The sequence below is a fragment of the Lepidochelys olivacea genome (genome assembly GCF_965140295.1).
Source record: "Lepidochelys olivacea isolate rLepOli2 genome assembly, chromosome: 11".
Taxonomy (NCBI): Eukaryota; Metazoa; Chordata; order Testudines; family Cheloniidae; genus Lepidochelys; species Lepidochelys olivacea.
The window spans coordinates 37,240,895-37,266,282 of NC_140421.1; the positions used below are offsets into that span (position 1 = coordinate 37,240,895).

Sequence of the window (25,388 nt, forward strand, 5' to 3'; positions counted from 1 at the left end):
TCATCTTGGTATTCTTGCGCCTCAGGGCAGGGGAAAGCAAATCACAAAGTTCCATGAAAGTGCCCTTATGCATGCGAAAGTTTCGCAGCCACTGGAAATCATCCCAGACCTGCAACACTATGTGGTCCCATCAGCCTGTGCTTGTTTCCCGGGACCATAATCGACGTTCCACTGCATGAACCTGCCCCATTAGCACCATGATGCCCACATTGCCAGGGCCCGTGCTTTGAGAGAAGTCTGTGTCCATGTCCTTATCACTCTCGTCGCTGTGCTGATGTCGCCTACTCGCCTGGTTTCGCTTTGCCAGGTTCTGGTTCTGCATATACTGCTGGATAATGTACGTGGTGTTTAATGTGTTCCTAATTCCCAAAGTGATCTGAGCAGGCTCCATGCTTGCCATGGTATGGCGTCTGCACAGAAAAAAGGCACAGAACGATTGTCTGCCGTTGCTCTATCGGAAGGAAGGGCGACTGACAACATGGCTTACAGGGAATTAAAATCAACAAAGGGGGTGGCTTTACATCAAGGAGAAACAAAAACAACTGTCACACAGAATGGCCCCCTCAAGGATTGAACTCAAAATCCTGGGTTTAGCAGGCCAATGCTCAAACCACTGAGCTATCCCTCCCCCCGGTATTTCAGGCAGGACTGAATCTCCATTAAACTTTTCAAGGTGCCCCAACAGACCTCACCGAAACAATTGTCGACTGTTGATTTCAGGGAGGGAGAGAGGGGAAAGCAAATGAATACAAAACAAATCTGGTGTATTTCTTGTTTTGATCCACTCCATCTATCTTTTACATCTTTGCCTGGCAGCGGATGGTGCAGTAGGACTGCTAGCCATCCTCATCTCCTGGCTGATCGCCAGAAGACGGTACAATAGAACTGCCAGCAGGACTAAAGAGAATGACCCGGTCGAGCCACTCCTATTTTAGTCCCTGCACCCATGTCTGCCCAGGCGCTCCTGACCGACCTTACCGAGGCGGCCAGGAGCACCTCGGACATTATGGTGGTGGTTATCAGGCCTATTGCACCGTCTGCTGCCACAAGGCAATGGGTTGATGCTGTGTAGCAATGCAGTACCGCGTCTGCCAGCACCCAGGAGACGTATGGTGACAGTGAGCTGAGTGGGCTCCATGCCTGCCATGGTATGGTGTCTGCACAGGTAACTCAGGAAAAAAGGCACGAAACGATTGTCTGCCCTTGCTTTCATGGAGGGAGGGAGGGAAAGGGGGCCTGACGATATGTACCCAGAACCACCCGCGACAATGTTTTAGCCCCATCAGACACTGGGATCTCAACCCTGAATTCCAATGCGTGGTGGAGACTGTGGGAACTGTGGGATAGCTACCCAAAGTGCACCGCTCCGGAAGGCGACACCAGCCTGGGTACTGTGGAAGCACTCCGCCGAGTTAATGCACTTAAAGCACTTTGTGTGGGGACACACACAATCGACTATATAAAAATGATATCCGAAAAACTGACTTCTATAAATTCAACCTAATTAGTAATTAGTATATTTTCCCAAACTTGTCTTGGGTAGAACCAGTAAGACAATATAAATTGATAAAAAATGTATACGAAATCATCAAGCCTAAGACTGACATCTCAAGAGTAGGCAAGATAAAAAGACTGAGGAAATCCCTTTCCTCCAGTTTAAAAACTATCCTCTGGGTCTCGCAGTACATCTTAATTTATTTGTGTCTGTCTTTTGGAATAGAAACTCCTTATGGCAAAGACTTTTTTGCCTTGTACAGCAATAAGCATATTTGCCGGCACTTAAGTTATAGATAACATAACTATGCATCCGATGAAGTGAGCTGTAGCCCACGAAAGCTTATGCTCAAATAAATTGGTTAGTCTCTAAGGTGCCACAAGTACTCCTTTTCTTTTTGCGAATATAGACTAACATGGCTGTTAATCTATAACTTGGAACACTTATTAATGTGTCAAAATAAAGGAAAAGTGTTCTACAGGATTTAACAAATAGGGTGTATTAAAGGCACAATTTATGACTACGATAATTATTTATTTTGTATACAGTTTTTAACAATTTATATTGTCTTACTGGTTCTACCTAAGACAAGTTTGGGAAAATATACTAATTTCCCAAATAAATATGATGAGAAAAACAATAAATATTCTGATTAGAACAAAAGTAAACTTTTCTTGAAATATAGGTTTGTAAGAACCATCTATAGTAATATGTCCCAGATGGTGCTCCTGATCCAGTCGCAGGAAGGTTCTAGATCATAGGGCTGGTGTGGAGAGGAGGCCGTGGAGTGTTTGTATGGAGTTGGAGAGTGAGAGTGAGCCCAGCTTCCTGCTCTGAGCTTTAAGATCTCTGCATGGGGTCACCACGCCTATGATTTTTGCCCACCCAGTTTGGACCCTGAGTGGGTTGCAAAAGAAGACAAAATGCAGTTGGTGCGTTACCTTAGTAAAAAGTTTAGGAACCACTGATCTGTATAGTCCACTTCCACCTTGGAAAGCTCTGTTTTCATTATGAGGTCCGAAGGATTTAGTTGTGCGAATTTCATATTCTAGCAGAGCCCAAGAGCTTTCATGCCCACTTGGTCACTAACACTTTTCCCATTCTTTTTAAGAGATGAGTCAAACATAAAATATCTTAAAACATTTTAATGACCCCAGAGGTAAAATCCTACCTCTCCCTGGAGTGTTATTTGTTCCCACGACAATCTGTTACACATAGATAGGGCCCTACAAAATTCACCGTCCATTTTGGTCAATTCCATGGTCATAGGATTTTAAAAATCGTAAATTTCATGATTTCAGATATTTAAAACTGAAATTTCATGGTGTTGTAATTGTAGGGATCCTGGCCCAAAAGAGTTGTGTGTGTGGGGGGTGGGGGGGTCCACATGGTTATTATAGGGGGGGTTGCAATATTGTTACCCTTACTTCTGCACTGCTGCCGATGGTGGTACTGCCTTCAGAGTTGGGTGGCCAGAGAGCAGTGGCTGCTGGTTGGGAATCCAGCTCTGAAGGCAGAGCCACTGCCAGCAACAGTGCTGAGGTAAGGATGGTATGGTAGGGTATTGCCACCCATTACTTCGGTACTGCTGCCTTCAGAGCTGGGTCCTCAGTCAGCAGCTGATCCTCTCTGGCCACCCAGCTCTGAAGACAGCAGCACAGAAGTAAGGATGGCATGGTATGGTATGGTATTGCTGCCTTCAGAGCTAGGTGCTCAGCAGGGCCAATCAGAGGGGGAGCCAGGAGGGCCATTTGGCCTGGGCCTCAAGCTCAAAGGGGGCCTCAAATTTAGACACTTGCATTGCATATTTTTGTCAGTTTGCCTGCATCAGTGGCTTTGGGTTAATGCACTTTCAATGTGTTGAAGCAGGTGAAGAACTATCACTGTTCAACTATGGGACAAGAGCGTTTGAATGGGCTCACCATGCTTAATATCAACTGTGACATTGCACGAAACCTAGATTTTTCCTCAGTTAGTGCACTTGCACAAAAAAAGGCTAGAAAAGCATTTGTTAAATAAAAAAATTCAAATTATGTCTCTCTCTTTTTTTGGTGCCTTATTTTGTTTTCATGGGTCATTATTTTTTATTTTTATTATGGCTAGGGGCCTCAAAAGCTGGAAGTGGCCCTGGCCTCTCTGGACCTCTGAGAGGGCCCGGCACTCAGCCAACAGCTGCCGCTCTCTGGCCACCCAGCTCTGAAGGCAGCGAAGAAGTAAGGGTGGCAATACCGCAACCTCCCTGCAACTCCCTTTTGGGTGAGAACCCCCAGTGAGAGAAATGCTGGTCTCTCCCATGAAATATGTATAGTATAGAGTAAAAGTACACAAAAGACCAGATTTCACAGTCCGTGACGCATTTTTCATGGCCACGAATTTGGTAGGGCCCTCCACATAGACTATACTGTATTTCATCAGCTCACATAAAAATACTATATACTCCTACAACTTTTACTGGAATGACCAAGAGCATATACTTTACAGCCCCAATAATCTCATCTTGAGTTATTCAAAATGCCTAGTTAACTAAAAGTTGGTTACATCCTTGACAGCAATGCATATCATGTATTTAGATAAAACTATTGGTAATAAAACGTGAAATACTCAAAAATTTAGTGGTTTTTTTGCATTTCATTAAGAATTTGAAAATGGTCCTGAGTTGCAAAAATATTTATGGTTTGTAATTTTTTCTTCTTGAAAATGGGTTCATTTTCACACAAAAGTGAGAACAAGTCTAAGTCACAAGGGACCTAATCTGAGCCAAATGTTGATTTGAAGTTCTATCTTAAAAGCTTCAACGTTGTTATGAAACATTTTAATTTTGTAGAAAAATAGAAGTGCAAAAATTGTTCAAAGTGAAATGGTGAAAACTTACATTGAGGATGCCTTTCAAACTTTTTGGAAAACTAGGACTAGGCTGTATAGATTTTGTCCTTTGTGTTTGTGAACCTGGGGATAATAATACTAACCTTCTTTATAAAGTGCTTTGAGCTCTACTGATAAAAGCTCTCTATAAGAACTCCATATTTTTATTATCAGATTTTTCACATTGTTAAGCAGTGTGTACATTTACGGTGCTATACAAATGAAATTCCAAAATATCACCTTTTTGACATCTCAAAATTTCTGAATGTTCAGATTTTTCTAATTTGGCCCTTTGAAGTTTATGGAATTAACTTTCTTTGCCTCAATCCCTCACCTGTCTCCAATAATTTAAATCTACCTTTTCTGGTAAAACTAGGTTTTTATAAAATGGGCATAATTTAGAAAACTGTAATTAGAATGTCAGAAAAGAATAACCAGTACCATTTTAAACATTTCCATTTATTTTATTTTTGAAATGTTATTAATGGATCGAGAGGACCGGGCAGGACCTTCAACAAGTTTCATATTGACCCAACATGAATGAAAATATGTCAAGAGTGTTAAAAAGGGTTTTAGTCATAAATTAAAGATTAAAATGTAGTCCCTAAATATACTCATCAGAAATCAAAAAGATGGTAAAATATTGTAAGATAACATACAAAATTTTAATTATGCATTGTGGGATTTCATTAGGGCCCAATCCTGCAAAAGAATACACCCAAACAGAGTTCCATTAGAGTCAATAGGATATGTACGTGTGGGTAGGCTTCTTTGCAAGAAACAAGGCTGAAGGGCTTGATCCTGCAGTTTTTACTCATATGACTGCTCCATTTGACATCAAAGGGACTACTTACATGAGTGAGAGTTTGCATGACTGGGTCTCTTATTTGTTACAAAATTTAAAGTCTTAGGCCTTGATCCTGGAAAAACTATGCATATGCTTAACTTTATATACCAGGAACAGTCACATTGAGTTCAATGTGACTGTTAACAATGTGTAAATGTAAGTACACGTATAGATTATTGTAGGGTCAGGGCCTTAGGTTGCTTATACTTTTAGAATATCCTCTTACCGTCAGACGGCTCACCATAGAACCCTCTTTATTTGGGGGTTGGAGTCTACAACCCCTTGTCATCTAGCCTAATTTAAGCCTGGACTATAACACTGTAGCAGCCTGCACTAATGGGAATTGATACACCAAAATGTTCCTTCCATACCTTCTGCAAAACAGGCCTTTGGTTCTAGTGCTTCTTCAGAGTTAACATCTGCTTTTTCTTCTCCAAGGGAAGTTATATCAATTGTACTACCTTCAGATGAGCTGTAAATATTTAATTTCTGCAAATGAAAGCCCAGAATATAGACTTTATTTTTATCAGCATATTTATTTTGAATTGTAATTAATATTAAGTATGCAACACTATGTGCAAGGAATAACAAACATTGGTGTATGTGGCCTAAGATACATACCCCCACCCAACACAGTCAGCACTCCACAAGTGTGCAAACGATGCATCTTTATAACTGTAAACCCTAGGGCATGCTATTTTAGTTATCACATGGAATTATAAAATGTTTGGAGTAAAAATAGTAAGGAATTTTTTTTTTTTTTTTACCAAACTGTATTTTTACTGAGTGGCCTTTCTAATACAAAGTCCATTTGAGATTTGTCATTTGCTATTGTTTTCTTACTATATTTTTCTCCTGTTGCATTTTGTATCAGTACAAATTACACTGTGCGCTTCAGGATCATTTAGGAACCTAAAGATGAGAGCAGCTTTCATCATACCAGCCTCTTCAACCATAACACTGAATATCCTGATGGTTGCCAACCATCAGGATAAAATTGTTCTCCAGAAAAATCTGGTATTTTTAAAAAGTTTTTGTTGTTATGGTTTGTTTGTTTTTTCTGGAGGGAGCCATTTAAAAAAAAGTTTTCATAATATAAAAGGAAAAAATTAAATATATGATTTTTTTACTCTAGGTTTTCTGCTATTTCTTGAACATCAGGCTGATGCAGCTAAGTAGTTCGGATTTATGTGACAAAAGATTTATATATGGATTAGAATTACCACTGACCTCTCCATTTTATAGAAGATACTGTGTCAATTTGCCTTAATAATACTGTAAATGAGGTCACAAAATTAGAAACAGCACAATTTCCCCCAGTGGAAACACTTTATATTGGGCATGCAGACATGTAATTTGGGCACTAAGATAAGCAACTTATAAAACTGAAATTAAGCTTCAATAATATTAAAAGAGTATTTTAATAATTCAAATTATTCTCCCACTCTGACTATAATACAGATTATACTGTGAATGACACATCTGTTTTTTCCAGCACTATGACCGAACCAAAAGAAGCCGCACAGAAAGATTTGCACAAATAGAAAAATATGAATTGACAATTCTTAATTTAAAAATTTTTTCATAACCTGCAACCATTGACATGTAAACATATATTATGCTTTTTCAACAATACCTTTCAGATTTCTGAAATTTCAGAAAGGAAAAAAAAAGCATGTTAATTTAATTTCAATAGTCATTATTTTACATTCTCTTTTGCTAATGCACGTGTGTTTTCCTGTGCATTTTGAAACTACTGGTTACTCTGGTGCTCATACCTGTCCTGTCAACATACAGATATATATGTATCAATATATTTCATATACATATATATATACACATATATATATACACACACACACACACACATATAGAACAGCTAGCACACAATTACCGAAGTACTAAATTAAACTGTAATATAAAGAAATGTCTGAATTTATTTGGTGTTCCCCATTATTGCAAGATCACTTGGCCGAAGTAATCAAAGTCTGTATCCTGATAATTTAAAAAAAGCATGGAGCTGTACTGTATAGTTAACCTTAGACAAGTCTGAGTACCAAACTAAATCAAAGTAGTTTTCATCACATCATTCTCTGGCTTATTACAATGTTATTACCATGTAGTATATAACATCAGTAATGGCTGCACTGATACATAGCTAAATGTATGTAGGGAATGATGTAAGCACACTTAGCACAACAAAAAGTCAGTTGTATGGAATTAATATTAATGAACGCAGACTTGCATTATTAAGAGATACTTTCTATACCTCAGTAGTGCCAACAGAACAGTTAGAGGCATTATTCCAATTAAAGGCGATTTAAAAAAAAAAATCACGTGTGAAAACAGAAGTAGCAAGCAAATTATATTTATACATTAATTCAAACAAACTATGGAAATAGTATAATCTCCAGGTATTGAAAGGATAATTACATCTGTTAAAAACACAACTAAGTTATAACATTAGACTATTTAATTGTCAATATCGGGATTCACATAAAAGTGTGAGTTGTTCAGAGAGTAGAATGTTATTTTAATTCTGTGTCTAGGGTATGTTCAGTAGAATCCTGATTTTACGAAGATGTAAGGGGATACCCCAAACCTTTGTCAATATATTGTTTTTCTATAGCTTGGAAAAGTAACTTTGTTGTATTTGTGAGAGAAGATATAAAGAACTTAATGACAGGGTGTAGGGCAAGCTATTGTGATAGCTTTTATTAACATAATTGAACTAGTTATTTCCTAATTTACTCTTTATATACAATCTGAATATCTGGAATATTGCCTCTAAACTAATAATATTTATACATAATGTAGCCTATTTCAAATTTTTGTATGAGTATTAATTTAAAAAATTGAAGCAAGCAGCATCAATATCAACTTTTTGCCCACAACATTTCTGAAACTGAAGAAAATACCGTTTCTGTACACTACAGTATTACATTAAGCTTTTGCTTTCATCATTCCAGCATGGATAACATTTATATGGCAAAATGCTGAAGCAATGACAGGGTAAACCAAAATTATGAACCGGATTATAAAACAAATTAAGTCTTCAAAAGTACTGATTTATTATTTTAAAAAAGCAAAAAGTAAAACAAAAAAGAAACACGCTATTGAGTTGTCAAGTATATTACCTATTCATACCATATAGTAGAAAATAATTATAACATAAAATAGTTTCCTGTCACCTGAACTGTGAGTTGCTCATTTAGCTACATTAATAGATAATGTTGAATTCAAAACAGATGATGCTTGAGAGCCTGAATTAACACAGGATAAGACAAATAATCATAATTACAAAAATAAATCTGCGTATATGATATTTGAGTTTAATTTATGATAACTTAATCCTAGAGGTTACTACTTAAATCTGGAATGTTTCTTGATTTACATTATATTCAAAGTACTTTATTTCTATGTAATAAGTATTGGTATAAACTGTTTTTGCATCACAGAGGGTTTTATGGCTTGCTTTCCTTTCTGCGGGGGAGAGGGCGGGATATTCGTGTCTTATTACTGTATTTGTTATAAAAGAAGTAAAAGCAATAAAATATGATGTATCTAATTAATAATGAAATCCCTTATGTTATGACTGCATTTCTCAGCGATACAACCACTGCAGTAGTTACTAACTGACCAGTCAACCATACACCTCATTTGGAACCTGAAGTACACAATGAGGCAGCAGCAAAGACGGGATAAAAAAGAAAAAAAACCCACCAAAGACAGCACAGTACTGTGTTAAACGTAAAGTACTAAAAAATAAAGGGAAAGTTTAAAAAAAGATTTGAAAAGGTAAGGAAACTGATTCTGATTGTTTCATTTAAATTAAGATGGTTAAAGCAGCATTTTTCTTCCGTAAAGTTTCAAAGTTGTATTAAGTCAATGTTCAGTTGTAAACTTTTGAAACAACCACTAGAATGTTTATTCAGAGGTAAGAACATTTCAGAGTTATGAATAACTTCCATTTCTGAAACAACGAGGTGTACTTGTGGCACCTTAGAGACTAGCACATGTATATGAGCTAAAACCCACTTCATTAGATACATGGAGTGGAAAATACAGTAGGAAGATATATATACACAGTACATGAAAAGATGGGAGTTGCCTTACCAAGTCGGGGGGTCAGTTCTAACGAGACAATTCAATTAAAGTGGGCTATTATCAACAGAAGGAAAATCACTTTTGTAGTGGTAATCCGGGTGGCCCATTTCAAACAGTTGACAAGAAGGTATGAGTAACAGTAGGGGGAAATTAGCATGGGGAAATTAGTTTTTAGTTTTTGTAGGTACCCATCCACTCCCAGTCTTTATTCAGGCCTAATTTGATGGTGTCCAGTTTGCAAATTAATTCCAGTTCTGCAGTTTCTTGTAGGAGTCTGTTTTTGAAGTTTTTGTTGTTGAAGAATTGCCACTTTTAAGCCTGTTATTGAGTGTCCAGGGAGGTTGAAGTGTTCTCCAACTGGTTTTTGAATGTTATAATTCTTGATGGCTCATTTGTGTCCATTTATTCTTCGGTGTAGAGACTGTCCGGTTTGGCCAATGTACATGGCAGAGGGGCATTGCTGGCACATGATGGCATATATCATATTGGTAGATGTGCAGGTGAATGAGCCCCTTATGGTGTGGCTGATGTGGTTAGGTCCTATGATGGTGTCCCTTGAATAGATATGTGGACAGTGTTGGCAACGGGAGTTGCTGCAGGGATAGGTTTCTGGGTTAGTGTTTTTGTTGTGTGGTGTGGTGTGGTGTGTAGTTACTGGTGAGTATTTGCTTCAGGTTGGGGGGCTGTCTGTAAGCGAGATCAGGCCTGTCCCCCAAGGTCTGAGAGTGAGGGATCGTCCTTCAGGATAGGTAGTAAATCCTTGATGATGCGCTGGAGAGGTTTTAGTTGGGGGCTGAGCGTGACAGCTAGTGGCGTTCTGTCACTTTCTGTTGGGCCTGTCCTGTAGTAGGTGATTTCTGGGTACCCTTCTGGCTCTGTCAATCTGTTTCATCACTTGAGCAGGTGGGTACTGTAGTTTTAAGAACACTTGATAGAGATCCTGTAGGTGTTTGTCTCTGTCTGAAGGATTGGAGCAAATGCGGTTGTATCTTAGAGCTTGGCTGTAGACAATGGATCGTGTGATGTGGTCTGGATGAAAGCTGGAGGCATGTAGGTAAGTATAGCGGTCAGTAGGTTTCCAGTATAGGGTGGTGTTTATGTGACCATCGCTTATTAGCACTGTAGTGTCCAGGAAGTGGATGTCTTGTGTGGTCTGGTCCAGGCTGAAGTTGATGGTGGGGTGGAAATTGTTGAAATTCTGGTGGAATTCCTCAAGGGCCTCCTTCCCATGGGTCCAGATGATGAGGATGTCATCAATGTAGTGCAAGTAGAGTAGAGGCATTAGGGGACAAGAGCTGAGAAAGTGTTGTTCTAAGTCAGCCATAAATATGTTGGCATACTCTGGGGCCATGCAGGACACCATCAAATTAGGCCTGATAAAGACTGGGAGTGGATGGGTCACTTCAAAAACTAAAAACTAATTTCCCAGGCTAATGTTACTCACACCTTCTTGTCAACTGTTTGAAATGGGCCACCCTGATTACCACTACAAAAGTGATTTTTCCTCCTGTTGATAATAGCCTACTTTAATTGAATTGTCTCATTAGAACTGACCCCCCACTTGTTAATGCAACCCCCATCTTTTCATGTACTGTGTATATTTATCTTCCTACTGTATTTTCCACTCCATGCATCTGATGAAGTGGGTTTTAGCTCACGAAAGCTTATGCCCAAATAAGTTTGTTAGTCTCTAAGGTGCCACAAGTACTCCACGTTTTTTTTGCTGATACAGACTAACACGGCTATCACTCTGAAACCTGTCTCCATTTCTGAAGTGTTCATAACTCTGAGGTTCTACTGTAATCGCTAACAACATAAAGTAACAAAAAAGAGCACAGCATTCCTATAGCGTGTGGGGAAACAGAGCCAGCTTTTGGTACTGATTGATAATTGAACTAAATTGCTTTACCATCTACAGATTTTGCATAGGGCTAACTGGTTCTGCAGAACATGGCTGTAACCAGGAGGTCTAGGAAGTATATTGCCGCCCATATAGAAGTTTATAGATACATGGGGACATACCACTAGAAGTTACCAGGATGTTATCTTGCTCAATAGCAATGTGCTCTCTCTAGTTCATAAAAGGGAGGAAGGGAAGAAAATTTTCTTGTTCTTTTACTTCCCATGCTCCTACTCAAAATTACACCATACAAAGCCTTCATGTATTGAAATATACCCCCACTTTTCTTGATGCTTTAACCTTTAACTTTGCTTGCTGTTCCTAGCATGGAGAAATAGCTTATATGATAAGAAACCGTACGTCCATACAACTCTTAGTTTCCACAAGTTCTTGCTAATATTCCCATTCCATAAAGACAAGTATTCTGAACATTTCACACATTGGCTATATCCTCTATTTTAGCACAGTTAATTCTTAACATTTGCCTAGACATTAGAAGGGTCAGGAAAATCTGTGTATAATTTTCTTGTTGTCTGGAAGGAATTCTAATTTTTACAGGAGACAGTGGTTAACCCATACAGAATCTAACTGATTATTCATTAAAGGTTTAAACTGATTTCTAATTAAATAATCAGATTAATATCCTTACATCAAAAGCTTTAAAGAATCCTTCATTTTTATAAATTTGTTCACACAACTGCTGCCATTAGTGTCAGCATTTAGAAATAGTTATCGTTCTGTGGTTTCCAAGAGACTGGAAATTCTACCCTTACCTTAGAATAGGGAGCAACAGGGTGGAACAGTTTAAATCAAGATAGTCTAAATCACTTGATTTTTAATCATTGATTTAAATCAGGTTGAGCCTTTGCAAAATTAATTTGAAAATCTGTGGCATTACAAATTTAGATTAAAATTTACATTGACATAAAAAGTGCAGTATTTTTTTAAGTGCAACTGCTCTTAGAATCTCTTCTTTGAATTTACGCAACTGCTATATGAAAACCCAAAATACTGAAAATTAAGACCCTGATCCTACAAACAACAAACAGATATATCATTTTCCACATATGAATAGTCCCATTAATAACATGAGTAGATACGCGGAACTCAAAGTTACCAGTAATTATATGCATCGGGTTTGCAAAGCCAGGTGTAAAATTGTATTTTTGCTAAAAAAAAAAAAAAAAAAAAAAAAGCTTTGTGGCATAAAATCTTTTTCACTTCAAAACAAAACTGCTTCACAGTTAACAATGAAAATTTATTTAGACTTTCAATAAAACAAAGTGACTGTGAATTCTGTAATATATATACAGTCCAATATTTGCAAATACAGGAGCTTAAAGTTAGGATTTTAAAATGTATATTTCAAAAGCACCTAAGCTTCTATTCCTGCAAACTCTTATGCACGTGCTTAATTTTACTACTGTGGGCAGTCCTATTGATATCATTTGATGCTACTGACGGTAGTAAAATTAATATGTGTAAGTATTTGCAGGATTGGGGCCTAAGGCCCAGATCTCTCTGTCTCTGCAGCTGATGCTGTTCCACTGTATATAACTAGTTAGTTAAATATGCATTGGGCCACAGAGAGTCAGACTAACTCTATAGTCTAGTGGTTAGGGTACTCACCTAAGAGGCGAGAACCCCAAGTTCAAATACCTTTACCACATCAGGCATGGGGGGGAGGGGGGGAAATGTGTCAAACACCAGTCTCCCACTAACTATAAAGCCTACAAGGGAGGGTATGTCCCTTTTCTTACCTCCTCCTCCTCCTAGGTCCCCCCGGGGCATTTTGCGCAGAGTTAGATGTGCACTACCACCTTTCTTCCAAGAAACAACTTAGGATGCCAACTTCAGCAGAGGATTCATGTGAATCCCTAATGGAGACTGGCACCTCCCTTCAGCCCTGACTTACCTAACTCTTTGACAGTGGCAAGGCTTAGGCCTCAACCTCTCCTCAGCATCTGCAATTGGCTCCTTTAGACAGCTCCCTGCTCAGCTTGCTGGCTTTTGTGGATCCCATTCTTAAGCACCCATTCCTCCCCACGCATTGTACCAGGAGCCTAAGTGCATAACTTGGAGCTGTGGATTCCACCGGGTGACTAGGTGCCTGAAAGTTAGGCACTCCAATGCTGAGTGAAGCAGCACCTAAGTCCCTATTGGATTTACTCCTAAGTGATTTAGGAGCACAGCCCCATGGAGGAGTGTAACTTAACTGAAGGATTTCAGCTGTCTTGACTTCTTTTATATATCAAAAGAGTGTGGGTGTAAACGTGGGATATTTGCCTATCGATTTTGTGCTTGAGTTTGTGTTGTTCTCACAGTAAGGATGTCAATAAGGCTGGGACATGTTTTCTTCAGCACATATGTGCATTTTAAGTGTGAAAATTCTTCATAGAAAAAATAAATCTCTGTAAAATCTGAAATTCTAAAAATTCAGAAATAATTAAAGATCATTACAAAATATCCAATTTGGCAATTAAGACTATATAAAAAGAAGCAAAGAAATAAAAATGGTGTAAATAAAAAATCTGAATTAAATAGATTTAAATACTAAAAAAAAATCACAAAATATTTTTAATTATGATTTTATCCACCCTGGGAAACAACTAAAGTGTGGTAGTTAGTAAATGGAGAACTGTCAGTGATGATCACTTTAGATGCAACAGCAAATGAGAAAACGTGTGAAATACTCAAGATCTATGGATCTATGTGATTTAGGTTTTAGAACATGAATAGTTCACATTTAAATATTCAGAAAAGCAAATTCCTCACACAATTTCCAAATTCCAAGCTGAAGAACATGTGTAACAGCTAGCAATTGCTATACAAAAGATAACAGGAAAAAGTTGCTATTTTATGCATAGTAGTAAAAAAATACTGCTTGGAAAAAACGAACAAATTAGTCACCATAATGCTCTCAAAAGGAGTCGCAGTAAAGTGTGAGGAAGCAGCTCAATTATTCATGCAGGACTCTCACTCTTCAGGCAAATATGGACTGGGAATGCTGCCAAGGAAACATGCTTAGTCCAAGTGAGTGCCTTGGTTCTCTCATTTGATGCTGCTGTAGTCACTTAAACTGCTTTTCTAATTGGCTCCAAATGAGTGACTGGAGTAGTGGGGGTAAGGACATTACTTAAAATGGGAAAAAGATATATGCTCAGGGTTCCATAAGCGATGCTAAGGACCTCTCAAGAGAAAAAAGTATCTGGTTATACTCTATTACAAAGCGGAGACAGAATTGGAACACTTAGAATGCCTCTCTTATTCTCTCCTCTTTCGCTCTTCCATCCTTGGAATATTTTCTTACTTATTCATCTCTCTCTCATTTCAGAGGAAAATGCTGCTCCTACTTAAAAAACTGAGCTGCTATCACAGGCTCTAATTGTTGAAACCAAATGGAAAGACATGACAGAAGTGTATCAATTTATTTATTTAGATCCAGAATCTGCCACCCTGACTCAAACGGAGCAGTACTTCACTCCATCAATTAGCCTAATAGCTAAATAAGGTACTAATCAACATAAGTAAAGGTGGCAGAAAAAACAGTTACTAACGTCTTGTAACTGTTGTTCTTCGAGATTTGTTGTTCATGTCCATTCCAATAAGGTATGTGCGTGCACACGCGCATGGTGGCCGGAAGATTTTTCCCCTAGCAGCATCCGTCGGGTCAGCCTGGGTGCCCCTGGAGTTGCGCCTTCATGGCGCTCAATATAGAGCCCCACCAACCTGCCACCCCCTCAGTTCCTTCTTGCCGGCTACTCCGATAGAGGGGTAGGAGGGAGGGTATTAGAATGGACATGAACAACACATCTTGAAGAACAACAGTTATGAGAAGTGAGTAATCGTTTTTTCTTCTTCGAGTACTTGTTCATGTCCATTCCAATCAGGTGACTCCCAAGCCAAGTTCAGGAGGTGGGGTCGGAGCTGTCCACTGATTGAAGTACTGATCGTCCGAAGGCTGCATTGTCTCTGGCCTGCTGGATAACTGCATAGTGCACGGCGAAAGTGCGTATGGAGGACCATGTTGCCACTCTGCAGATTTCCTGGGTGGTCATCTGAGCCAGAAACACTGTAGATGAAACCTGCACCCTGGTAGAGTGCATAGTGATCGGAGGTGTGGGAACGCCTGCCAGGTAGTAGCACTCACGGATGCAGGACACGATCCATGACGAGATGGGCTGGGATGAAACCGGCTGATCTTTCATCCTGTCCGCCACTGCCACAAACAACTGGACCGACTTTCTGAACAGTTTCATTCTCTCAATGTAAAAGACCAGCACCCTGCAGTCATCCAGAAAGTGGAGTCTCTGCTCCCTGCCACTGGAATGAGGTTTAAGGTAGAAAACCGTGAGGAAAATGTCCTGGTTGATGTGAAACTGTGAGACAACCTTTGGGAGGAAAGCAGGGTGAGGCTTGAGCTGACCCTGGTCCTTATAGAACATGGTGTAAGGAGGGTCTGATGTCAAGGCCCTGAGCTTAGACACCCTCCTGGCTGAGGTTATTGCTACCAGGAACGCAGGGAGCATGTTGCTAAAGGCTCAAAGGGAGGCCCCATGAGTCTAGAAAGGACCAAGCTGAGGTCCCAGGCAGGGACTGGCTGACAGATGTGAGGGTATAACCTGTGAAGCCCCTTTAGGAATCGGCTGACCATAGGATTAGCAAATTTCAAGCGGCCCTGCACGCCTGGGTGGAAAGCCAAGATGGCATCTAAGTGCACTCATATAGAAGATGACAAGAGACCCTCCTGCTTCAGATGGAGGAGGTAGTCCAGAATGTGTGGCACTGAAGCTAGTGTCGGGGGTGAATGGAGCTGAGCCGACCAGATTGAAAATCTCTTCCACTTGGCAAGGTACGTGGCTCTCGTAGAGGGTTTCCTATTGCCAAGGAGGACCTGTCTAACTTGGTCTGAGCAGGAAAGCTCCAATGGATTTAACCATGTAGCTTCCATGCAGTGAGGTGGAGCAACTGTACATTTGGGTGCTGGAGATATCTGTGATCCTGTGTAAGAAGGTCCAGGCAGAGCGGCAAGGTAATCGGGGCTCCCACGGACATCTCTAGGAGGGATGTGTACCAGTGCTGACGGGACCAGGCTGTTGCTATCAGTATGACCTGAGCTTGATCCCTATGGATCTTCAGCAACACCTTGTGAACAAGCGGTATCGGTGGAAAGGTGTATAGGCGAGAACCTCCCCAATGGAGGAGGAACGCATATGTGCTGGAACCCGGGCTATGATTTTGGAAGGAGCAAAATTGCTGGCACGTCCTGTTGCATCATGTTGTGAAGAGGTCTAGGAGAGGAAACCTCCATCTCTGGAACACTGAAATTGCGACATCCGGGTAAAGGAACCACCCGTGGCTGTGGAACGACCTGCTGAGGTGGTCTGCCAGCCTGTTCTGAATCTTAGGGAGGTACGATGCCTGCACGTGAATTGAAAGTCCCACAGCATGAGGGCTTCTTGGCACAGGGGAGAGGAGCATGCACCCCTCTGTCTGTTGATATAGAACATTACTGTCATATTGTCCATCATGACGGATACGCATTGTCCGGTTAGGTAAGGACAGAATGTCTGACATGCCAGGTGCACCGCTCTCAGCTCCCTGACATTGATGTGGAGACGTAGATCTGCCTGCGACCAGAGCCCTTGAGTCCTGCTGTCTCCCAATGAGCTCCCAAGCCCAAGTCTGATGCGTCCATCATCAACAACAGAGACGGCAATGGGGCAGCAAAGGGGACCCCTAAGCACACCTCCTGAGCGTCGATCCACCACCAGAGGGAGTCGAGGACTGGGCGAGGCAAGGTCACGAGCCTGTCCAAACTGTCCCGGGCTGCGCAATACACTGACGTGAGCCACGACTGGAGTGGTCAAATCCTGAGTTTGGCATGTTGCACCATGTAGGTACGGGCAGCCATGTGACCAAGAAGTTTCAGGCAGTTTCTTGCTGTAATGGTGGGGAACTGCATGATGCCTTGGATTATGTTGTCAAGGGCCTGAAACCTCGGCTGTGGCAGGTATGCCCTGGCTTGGGTCGAGTCCAGTACTGCCCCTATGAACTCTATCCTCTGGATGGGAGACAGAGTCGATTTTACTTCATGTAGGAGGAGACCCAGGCTCTGATAAGTGTGACCTGAGTTTCCACTTGGGTCCTGTAGTGGCCTTTGATCAGCCAGTCGTCCAAGTAAGGTCCTGGCGTCCTGGTGCCTCTGCAAGAACGCGGCAACAACTGCCATGCACTTGGGGAATACTCGAGGTGCTGCTGACAGGCTGAACGGGTGGACAGTAAATTGGTAGTGGGTACCATTGACCACAAACCTGAGGTACTTCCTGTGGGGCTGAGTGATTGCGATGTGAAAGTACGCATCTTTCAAGTTGAGGGTGGCATACCAATCTGCTGGATCTAGTGAGAGGATGATGGAGGACAAGGAGACCATGCAGAACTTGAGTTTCTTTATGAACTTGTTGAGTTCTCGGAGGTCCAGGATAGGTCTGAGGCCGCCTTTGGCTTTCATTATTAGGAAATATCAGGAATAGAAGTCCTCGCCCCTGTGCTCCAGAGGAACCTCCTGCACTGTCCCTAGAAATACAAGCAGCTGCACCTCCTGGATGAGTAGAGCTCATGAGAAGGGTCTCTGAAGAGGGACAGGGAAGGGGGGTGGAAGGGCAGGAGGGCACAGAATTGGATGGAGTATCCCCTCTCTACTGTGTAGAGCACCCAGTGGTTCAAAGTAATACAGGACCATGCACAGTAGAAAGGGGACAGTCGGGAGGAAAAGGTAAGGTGAGGTAGATCCAGTCTGTGATCTGGTGCACTGTCCTCAACCGCACCTTCAAAAGGCCGGTCTTGGGCTGGCCAGAGCCCTGGCCTGAGGTTGGATGTTCCCTCCTCCTGCCACTCCTGTTCCTCCTCTGAGAACCATCCTGTTGGTTCCACTGATGGAAACTTGGAGGAAGTGTCTCCGCTCTGTGGCAGGAGTGTGCAGGCCCAATGACTTGATGGTGGCTCGTGAGTCTTTCAGGCTGTGGAGCCTCTTGTCTCTCTTTTCAGAAAACAGAGTCTCACCCTCAAATGTGAGGACTACTGGACCTCGTAAGAGCCCCGAGAGTTGGAGCCAGGATCCCCTCTTCATGGCTACCCCAGTCGCTATGACCCTAGTCATGGCATCTGCAGCATCCAATGTGCCTGGAGGGAAGCCTGGGAGACTAGCTTCCCCTCCTCAACCAAGGCCAAAACACTCGGTTTGGGAATCCGAAGGGAGGAGCTCCGTAAATTTGGCCATCGCTGCACTTGTGTTATACGGGTACCTGCTGATGATGGCCTGTTGGTTCGAGATATGGAGCTGCAGATTCCCTGTGAAATAGACCTTTCTCCCAACCAGGTCTAGATGCTTAGCCTCCCTGTTTTTTGGGGAGGGCCCTTGTAAGCCCCATCTCTCACGCTGGTTAGCAGCATCCACAACAAGAGAATCAGGGGGTGAGTGAGAGTATAAATGCTCGAAACCTTTGGAGGGCACGAAATAACGCCTCTAATTGCGCTTGGCAGTGGGTGGCAAGGAAGCTGGGGTCTGCCACAGGGTCTCAGTGGTGTCCACAATAGTTTTAATGAGTGGAAGGGCAATACAGGAAAGTCCTGAGGGTGTGAGGATGTCCACCATGGGATCAGCCTCCTCAACTACCTCCTCGGCCTTAATGCTCAGACCCTGAGCAGCCCTATGCAGCAACCTCTGCAGCACCCTGTTCAAGCTCTAGGACTATGGCTTTATCTGCCAGTGCTTCATCAGGTGACAAAGAGGAAACGTTTATAAGGAGCGGATGCTCCCTGCCATCCGCCCCTGAGGGTCCCTAGACTCTCAGGGCAGAGTTGATGCTCGTGGTGCGCCAAACGGTGCCAGAGCTGCAGATGCTGGACCAAGAGTTGGCGTGGCCATCGGTACGATGGGAGGAACAGTCGATGGAGCCAGTGCCCATCCGCTCGTAGGCTCTGATGAAGAAGGAGGGCCTGTCGCCACTATCGGTGCTAATCGGTGCCTGCATCATAGTTGACGTCGACAATAGTGCTGGCGTCGAAGATGGTGCGAGGACATTGCCGGGGTCGGTTCCATATACAGTGCCGGAGTCGACGACGGTGCCGGTGTCAGAGGCATTGGTGTGTGAGCACGTGCTGAGGCCAGATGCATAACCGATAGCAAGATAAAGGTGGCTGAGGCCACAGAAGTCGTCATGGAGCAGTGACCTTGGGGTTCCTCCCTGTCCTTGGGAGAGAGCCCAGGGGGTTCAGAAGGGCCACGGAAGTGGGTTCTGCCACTGAAAAGGCCATGCCTGGGGCTCCCTCCTGTCTCTCCTGGACCTCGATCTGCGGCTCCTGCTTGTCCTGGAGTGATAGGATTCGGACTCTGACCCCGAGGTCTCTGAGACTGAAGACCACAGAGAAGCCGAGCCTCGGTGCCTTGAGCATCGAGAGCTCAGGGAGTGGGTAGGCTCTCTGTCTGAGTGGGCTGATGCCGAGGAACATGGAGAGGGGGAGCTCCTCGACATCGTAGCCGGCTGTGTAGGGACCGGTGACCGAGGGGGTCCCAGACTCAACTGCCTCACCTGGGCAGGAGCTGAGACAGCCCCATTAGGGGATCCAGAGCTGTGGCCCACCTGGGGTCTCACTTCTCTGGATTTAGCTGGAGGAGAGCAGCCATCCGGCTTCTTTTTCTTCTGATGCACCGGCAAGTGAGATTTGTACCAGTTATCAGCTGGGCCTTGTGAGGTGCCGTGTCAGTGCCAAGCATCTTGGGATGAGTCCTTTCTTGGCACCAGGCTTGACGACAGTGCTGGGGCACTCTGCATCGAGTCGGAGTGGGAGCCTGGGTCGGAGTGGGAGTGCAGGGCTGCCTCCATGAGGATCACCTTAAGCCGCTGATCCCTTTCTTTAAGAGTTCTAGGGCAGAACTAGCAGCAGATCTTACAGTGATCTCCCCTAGGCACCGTAAACAGGAAGAGTGAGGATCGCTCTTTGGCATGCGCTTTGCACAGGCCACACAGTTTTTAAACCCTGGGGAACACGGCATACCACGGCTCCGGGGAGGCGGGATGGGAGGAAAGCCCCAACAGCTCTATACTAAGAACTCTAATGCTAAGATGACACTAAGGTTAACTATAGAACATGCTTGCTAAGCAAGGGCTAAGGGAAGTTCCAGCCAACCATCACTTGCGGTAAGAAGGAACTGAAGGGGTGGCGAGTTGGTGGGGCTCTATATTGGGCACCATGAAGGCGCAACTCCACGGGGCGCCCAGGCCAACCCGACAGATGCTGCTAAGGGAAGAATCTTCTGGCCACCATGCACATGCACACACACCTGATTGGAATGGACATGAACAAGCACTAGAAGAAGAATTGGGCCCCCAGACAGAAACATTCAATTGATAAATTTCTTGCACATCTTGATTAAAGCCAGAGCACTGTCTCAATAAGACAGGTTGTAAGACATTTTCCATGCTAACAGAATCAGGTATAAGACTTCCATAGACATAGACGACTCATTTACGAGTATTCACTAAAAACCTCTCTCAAAAGCTATGCAAACTACAGACAAAAATGTGTTAAGAGGTATATCTATTTACCAGTGTAACTTCAACAAACATTCTCAGAACATTATCAAAAGAAAGATGGCAGGTAATTTGGAGTTAAAATTAAAAATCCAAATGTTTGTCCAGCCAAAGAATTACAAATCTATCATTTATCACTTCACAATTTGGGCTAGATTTATTGCTGGAAGCAGGAACAAAGTGGCATAATTCCTTTACTACCTTATGCCAATGGGTGGTCGGGAGCTGGCTAAAACGGCCCATTAAAAAGATTGGACCAAATAAGGATCACTCAGGAGATGAGTTACATAGGAAGCTTCGTTTGGTGATGCTTCCATAAAGCCCCAAAACAGAATTTAAAGTGAATCTTTCTGAATTACCTTCCTGCACCTGCAGGTGTGAATCAAGACCATTATCGACAGGTATAGGATTAGGCTCCTGCTTTATATATTTTTCTTTATAGATTCTCTCTATACTCAACATAGGCCAAATGGATAAGTGCACAGTGTTCCACAAGATTACACAACCAAAGACTATGAGCACAATTCTCAATTGCACTTCAACTTCCACCAAGTGGCAGAAAGTGAAATTCCCCCACCATTATGGAGAGGATAAATGAGGGTGAGGGAGCACACAGCTGGGCACAATTAAGGTTTGTGTTGTATCCTTAACTATTTTTATATTTTCAGAGTTTTAGGGTTTTTGACCTACAATCTTATTTACTGACTCTTACACATTTGCTTGTAACCTTAACTCTGAATTTCCTTATTTTCAAAATTATTATTTATTACTTGTGTTACTGTAGTGCCTAGGAATCCTAATCATGGACCAGGATACCATTGTGCTAGGTGCTGTACAAATACCTCATTCCAATGTCCACACTGTAATATATTACTTTAAATTAACATAGATCTATTTAAACATTAATTCTCATTTAAAATCTTGTGTTTGTGATGAAGTTTTGTCTCTCTGAATAAACCTACTGAGTTATGTTCACAGACACATTTAGTGATGACAAACAAAATGAATATGGACGTTTTCCTAGGGATTTAAGTTCTGATCTTGCAAACACTTTTACTAGGGCTGCTGATTAATCACAGATAACTCACGTGATTAACTCAAAAAAATTAATCGTGATTAATTGCACTTTTAACCACACTGTTAAACAATAGAATACCAATTGAAATTTATTAAATATTTTTGGATTTTTTCTACATTTTCAAATATATTGATTTCAATTACAACATAAAAAATACCAAGTGTACAGTGCTCACTTTATATTATTTTTATTACAAATATTTGCACTGTAAAAACGATAACCAAAGAAATAGTATTTTCAATTCACCTCATACAAGTACCCTAGTGCAATCTATATCATGAAAGTGCAACTTACAAATCTAAGTATTTTTTGTTACATAACTGCACTCAAAAACAAAACAATGTACAACTTTAGAGCCTACAAGTCCTACTTCTTGTTCAGCCAATCGCTAAGACAAACAAGTTTATTTAAATTTCCATGGCATAATGCTGCCAGCTTCTTATTTACAATGTCACCTGAAAGCGAGAACAGGTGTTATGGCACTTTTGTAGTGGGCATTGCTAGGTATTTATGTGCCAGATATGCTAAACATTCGTATGCCCCTTCATGTTTCAGTCACCATTCCAGAGGACATGCTTCCATGCTGATGACGCTCGTTAAAAAAAATGAATTAATTAAAATTGAGACTGAACTCCTTGGGGGAGAACTGTATGTCTCCTGCTGTTTTACCTGCACTCTGCCATATATTTCATGTTAAAGCAACCTTGGATGATGACCCAGCACATGTTGTTCATTTTAAGAAGGTACCAATGTGAGATTTCTAAAGATTTAGAAAATATTTCTGAAGATTTAGCTACAGTACTCGACCCAAGGTTTAGGAATCTGAACTGCCTTCCAAAATCTGAGAGGGACGAGGTGTGGAGCATGCTGTCAGAAGTCCTAAAAGAGCAACACTCCGATGCGGAAACTACTGAATCCGAACCACCAAAAAAGAAAATCAACTTTCTGCTGGTGGCATCTGACTCAGATGATGAAAATGAATGTGCATCAGTCCACACTGCTTAGGATTGTTATTGAGCAGAACCTGTCATCAGCATGGACGCATGTCCTCTGGAAGGGTGGTTGAAGCATGAAGGGACATATGAATCTTTAGCGCATCTGGCATTTAAATATCTTGCGACGCCGGCTACAATAGTGCCATGCAAACAACTGTTGTCACTTTCTGGTGACATTGTAAACAACAAGCGGGCAGCATTATCTCCTGCAAATGTAAACAAACTTGTTTGTCTGAGTGACTGGCTGAACAAGAAGTAGGACTGAGTTGACTCGTAGGCTCTAAAGATTTACATTGTTTTATTTTTGAGTGCAGTATTTTTGTACATAATTCTATATTTGTCAATTTAACTTTCAAGATAAAGAGATTGCACTAAATTGTTTGTATTAAGTGAATTGAAAAATATTATTTCTTTTGTTTTTTACAGTGCAAATATTTGTAATAAAAATAATAAAATAAAGTGAGCACTGTATATATTCTGAGTGGTAACTGAAATAAAAATATTTGAAAATGTAGAAAACATCCAAAAATAATTAAATAAATGGTATTATGTTATTCTTTAACAGCGTGATTAATCACATGATTAACTTTTTTAATTGCTTGAGTGCCCTAACTTTTATACGTGGCCAACTTGGTGCACTGCACATTACCACAGAGGTCAATGGGACCATTCACGAGCATAAAGTTAAACAGGTAAGTGAACATTTGCAAGACTGGGGCTTTATTCCTAAAGTTTTGAAAGTTTTATTTTTTCCTAGAGGAGAAAACTATATTTTAAATCTTAAAAGTTAAACACAACTAAAAAAAATTCAACATATCCTACCAAAATATAAACACTTTTTAGCAATCAAATAATCAAGGTAATTAAAAATATTTACTTAAATATGCATTACAGGAATGAATGTGATCAGAATATTTGTAATTACAAGAGATCTAAAAGTCTGTTTTAATACAACAATAAAGTTATAAGCAAGTTTCAAATAAAATACTTTTGTATTTTTTTAAAAATGATAATCTCTTAAAATGTAGTGTTCTTGTCACTTTATAATCCAAATTTTAAAAAAAATCTATAGAGCATGCACTTTTTATATCACTGAAGTATGATACATAAAGTACCAACATGATGTAAGGAGAGAGAGAGAGAGAGAGAATTATAATAAATGTTGGGGTTGCCCCCAACCATGCTATGATTCGAGTCACATGACTCAGCTTACAGAGCAGCTGTGCATGTTTCTACTGTATTGCAATGGATGGGGAAGGAATATATTACAGCTGAGTAGCATGCAGTCAATATTTATTTTAAAAGTGATTATATATGTATGATTTGTTGAGGTAACCTGTGTAAGAGTGCTGACCCGTAGCTCTGCCTGGTTAAAAAGCACCAGAGCTGCATTCTTGACTGATCCAGGTTGAATTTACTCCTGTGAGAAGTAAGAATGGTAGGAAATGAAGTTCAAAATAAAATACCTCTGATTTTTTTTGTGCTGGAAACAGTTCAAATATGGCTTCCAAAATATTAAAAAAATACGTTATCTAACATAAAACTTACACATCGGTTGATTAGTGACTTCTGCAGACGTATATACAAAGACACATTTAAAGAAATAATATAAGCAGACTGATGCTGATAAATGTACATTAGACTTGGAATTGACAGTTTTAAAAATTATGACACACCTACATCCACATTATGTCTTCAAATAGTTTTACAACATCATCAAATGTTAACATCTAGATCTTTAAAAAATCAGAAAATAATTTTATTCTTCCATTTCTCTGAATTAGTTATATTCTATCCACTAAAAATGTATTTAGTATACAGTTTCTGAAAATGATCACAGGACAATCAGTCAACGGGCCAAATTCAAATTCTCAGGTATGAATTTTGCCTATTATAATATTCAATATGCAGTTGCATTTATTTTAGCATTTTTGAATTATGTAATTGATAGAAAAACATTTAAATATAAAATTTAATTCTATATTATAACAGATATACAACATTGTTAAAGTGAAAGTCTATACCTAGAGATAAATCTGTGATCTCTAGTATGTTAAGTCTCCTTCGCATCAATCTTCTGGTGTGAATCAAATTAAAAACCAGGCAACCTGCCCCCCACCTCCCCAGGTTTTCTCTATAATAGAGGAAACTTCAGATGGCATGGAGCTACCAAAACTCTTCCTATGCAACCTGCTCCTAGCCAGCTGAGTATGGAGTGTGACAGAGAAAAAGGAGTGTGGGCTGGGCATCTCTACTAGTGATCCCTGGCTGCAGCCAGCCCAGTTAGGACTGTGTGCCAAAAGACCAGACTCCGGATGTGAGATATCATCTCTGTAAACTCTCTAACAAATAGACAACCAACTTCCCTGTTGATTGCAAACATACTGCATATAGAAGATATAATTCTGCTAATTGATGTGTCTCATTGGCCACTCTGATTATCTGAGCCACTTTTCCCCATTTGACTAAATTAAAAGAAAAGCAGATAACAGCACTTAAGAGTAACTTACA

At 41.1% G+C, this 25,388-nt stretch overlaps 1 protein-coding gene across 1 annotated transcript in view; it reads right to left on the reverse strand.

Annotated features, from left to right (window-relative positions):
• The window catches only part of LOC311528422 (sodium channel protein type 2 subunit alpha-like), a 202,780-nt gene that overhangs the window by 48,169 nt on the left and 129,223 nt on the right, over positions 1-25,388 (reverse strand). The window contains 1 exon segment of the mRNA XM_084643439.1: positions 5,576-5,693. Coding sequence (XP_084499565.1) covers positions 5,576-5,693 — 118 coding nt within the window.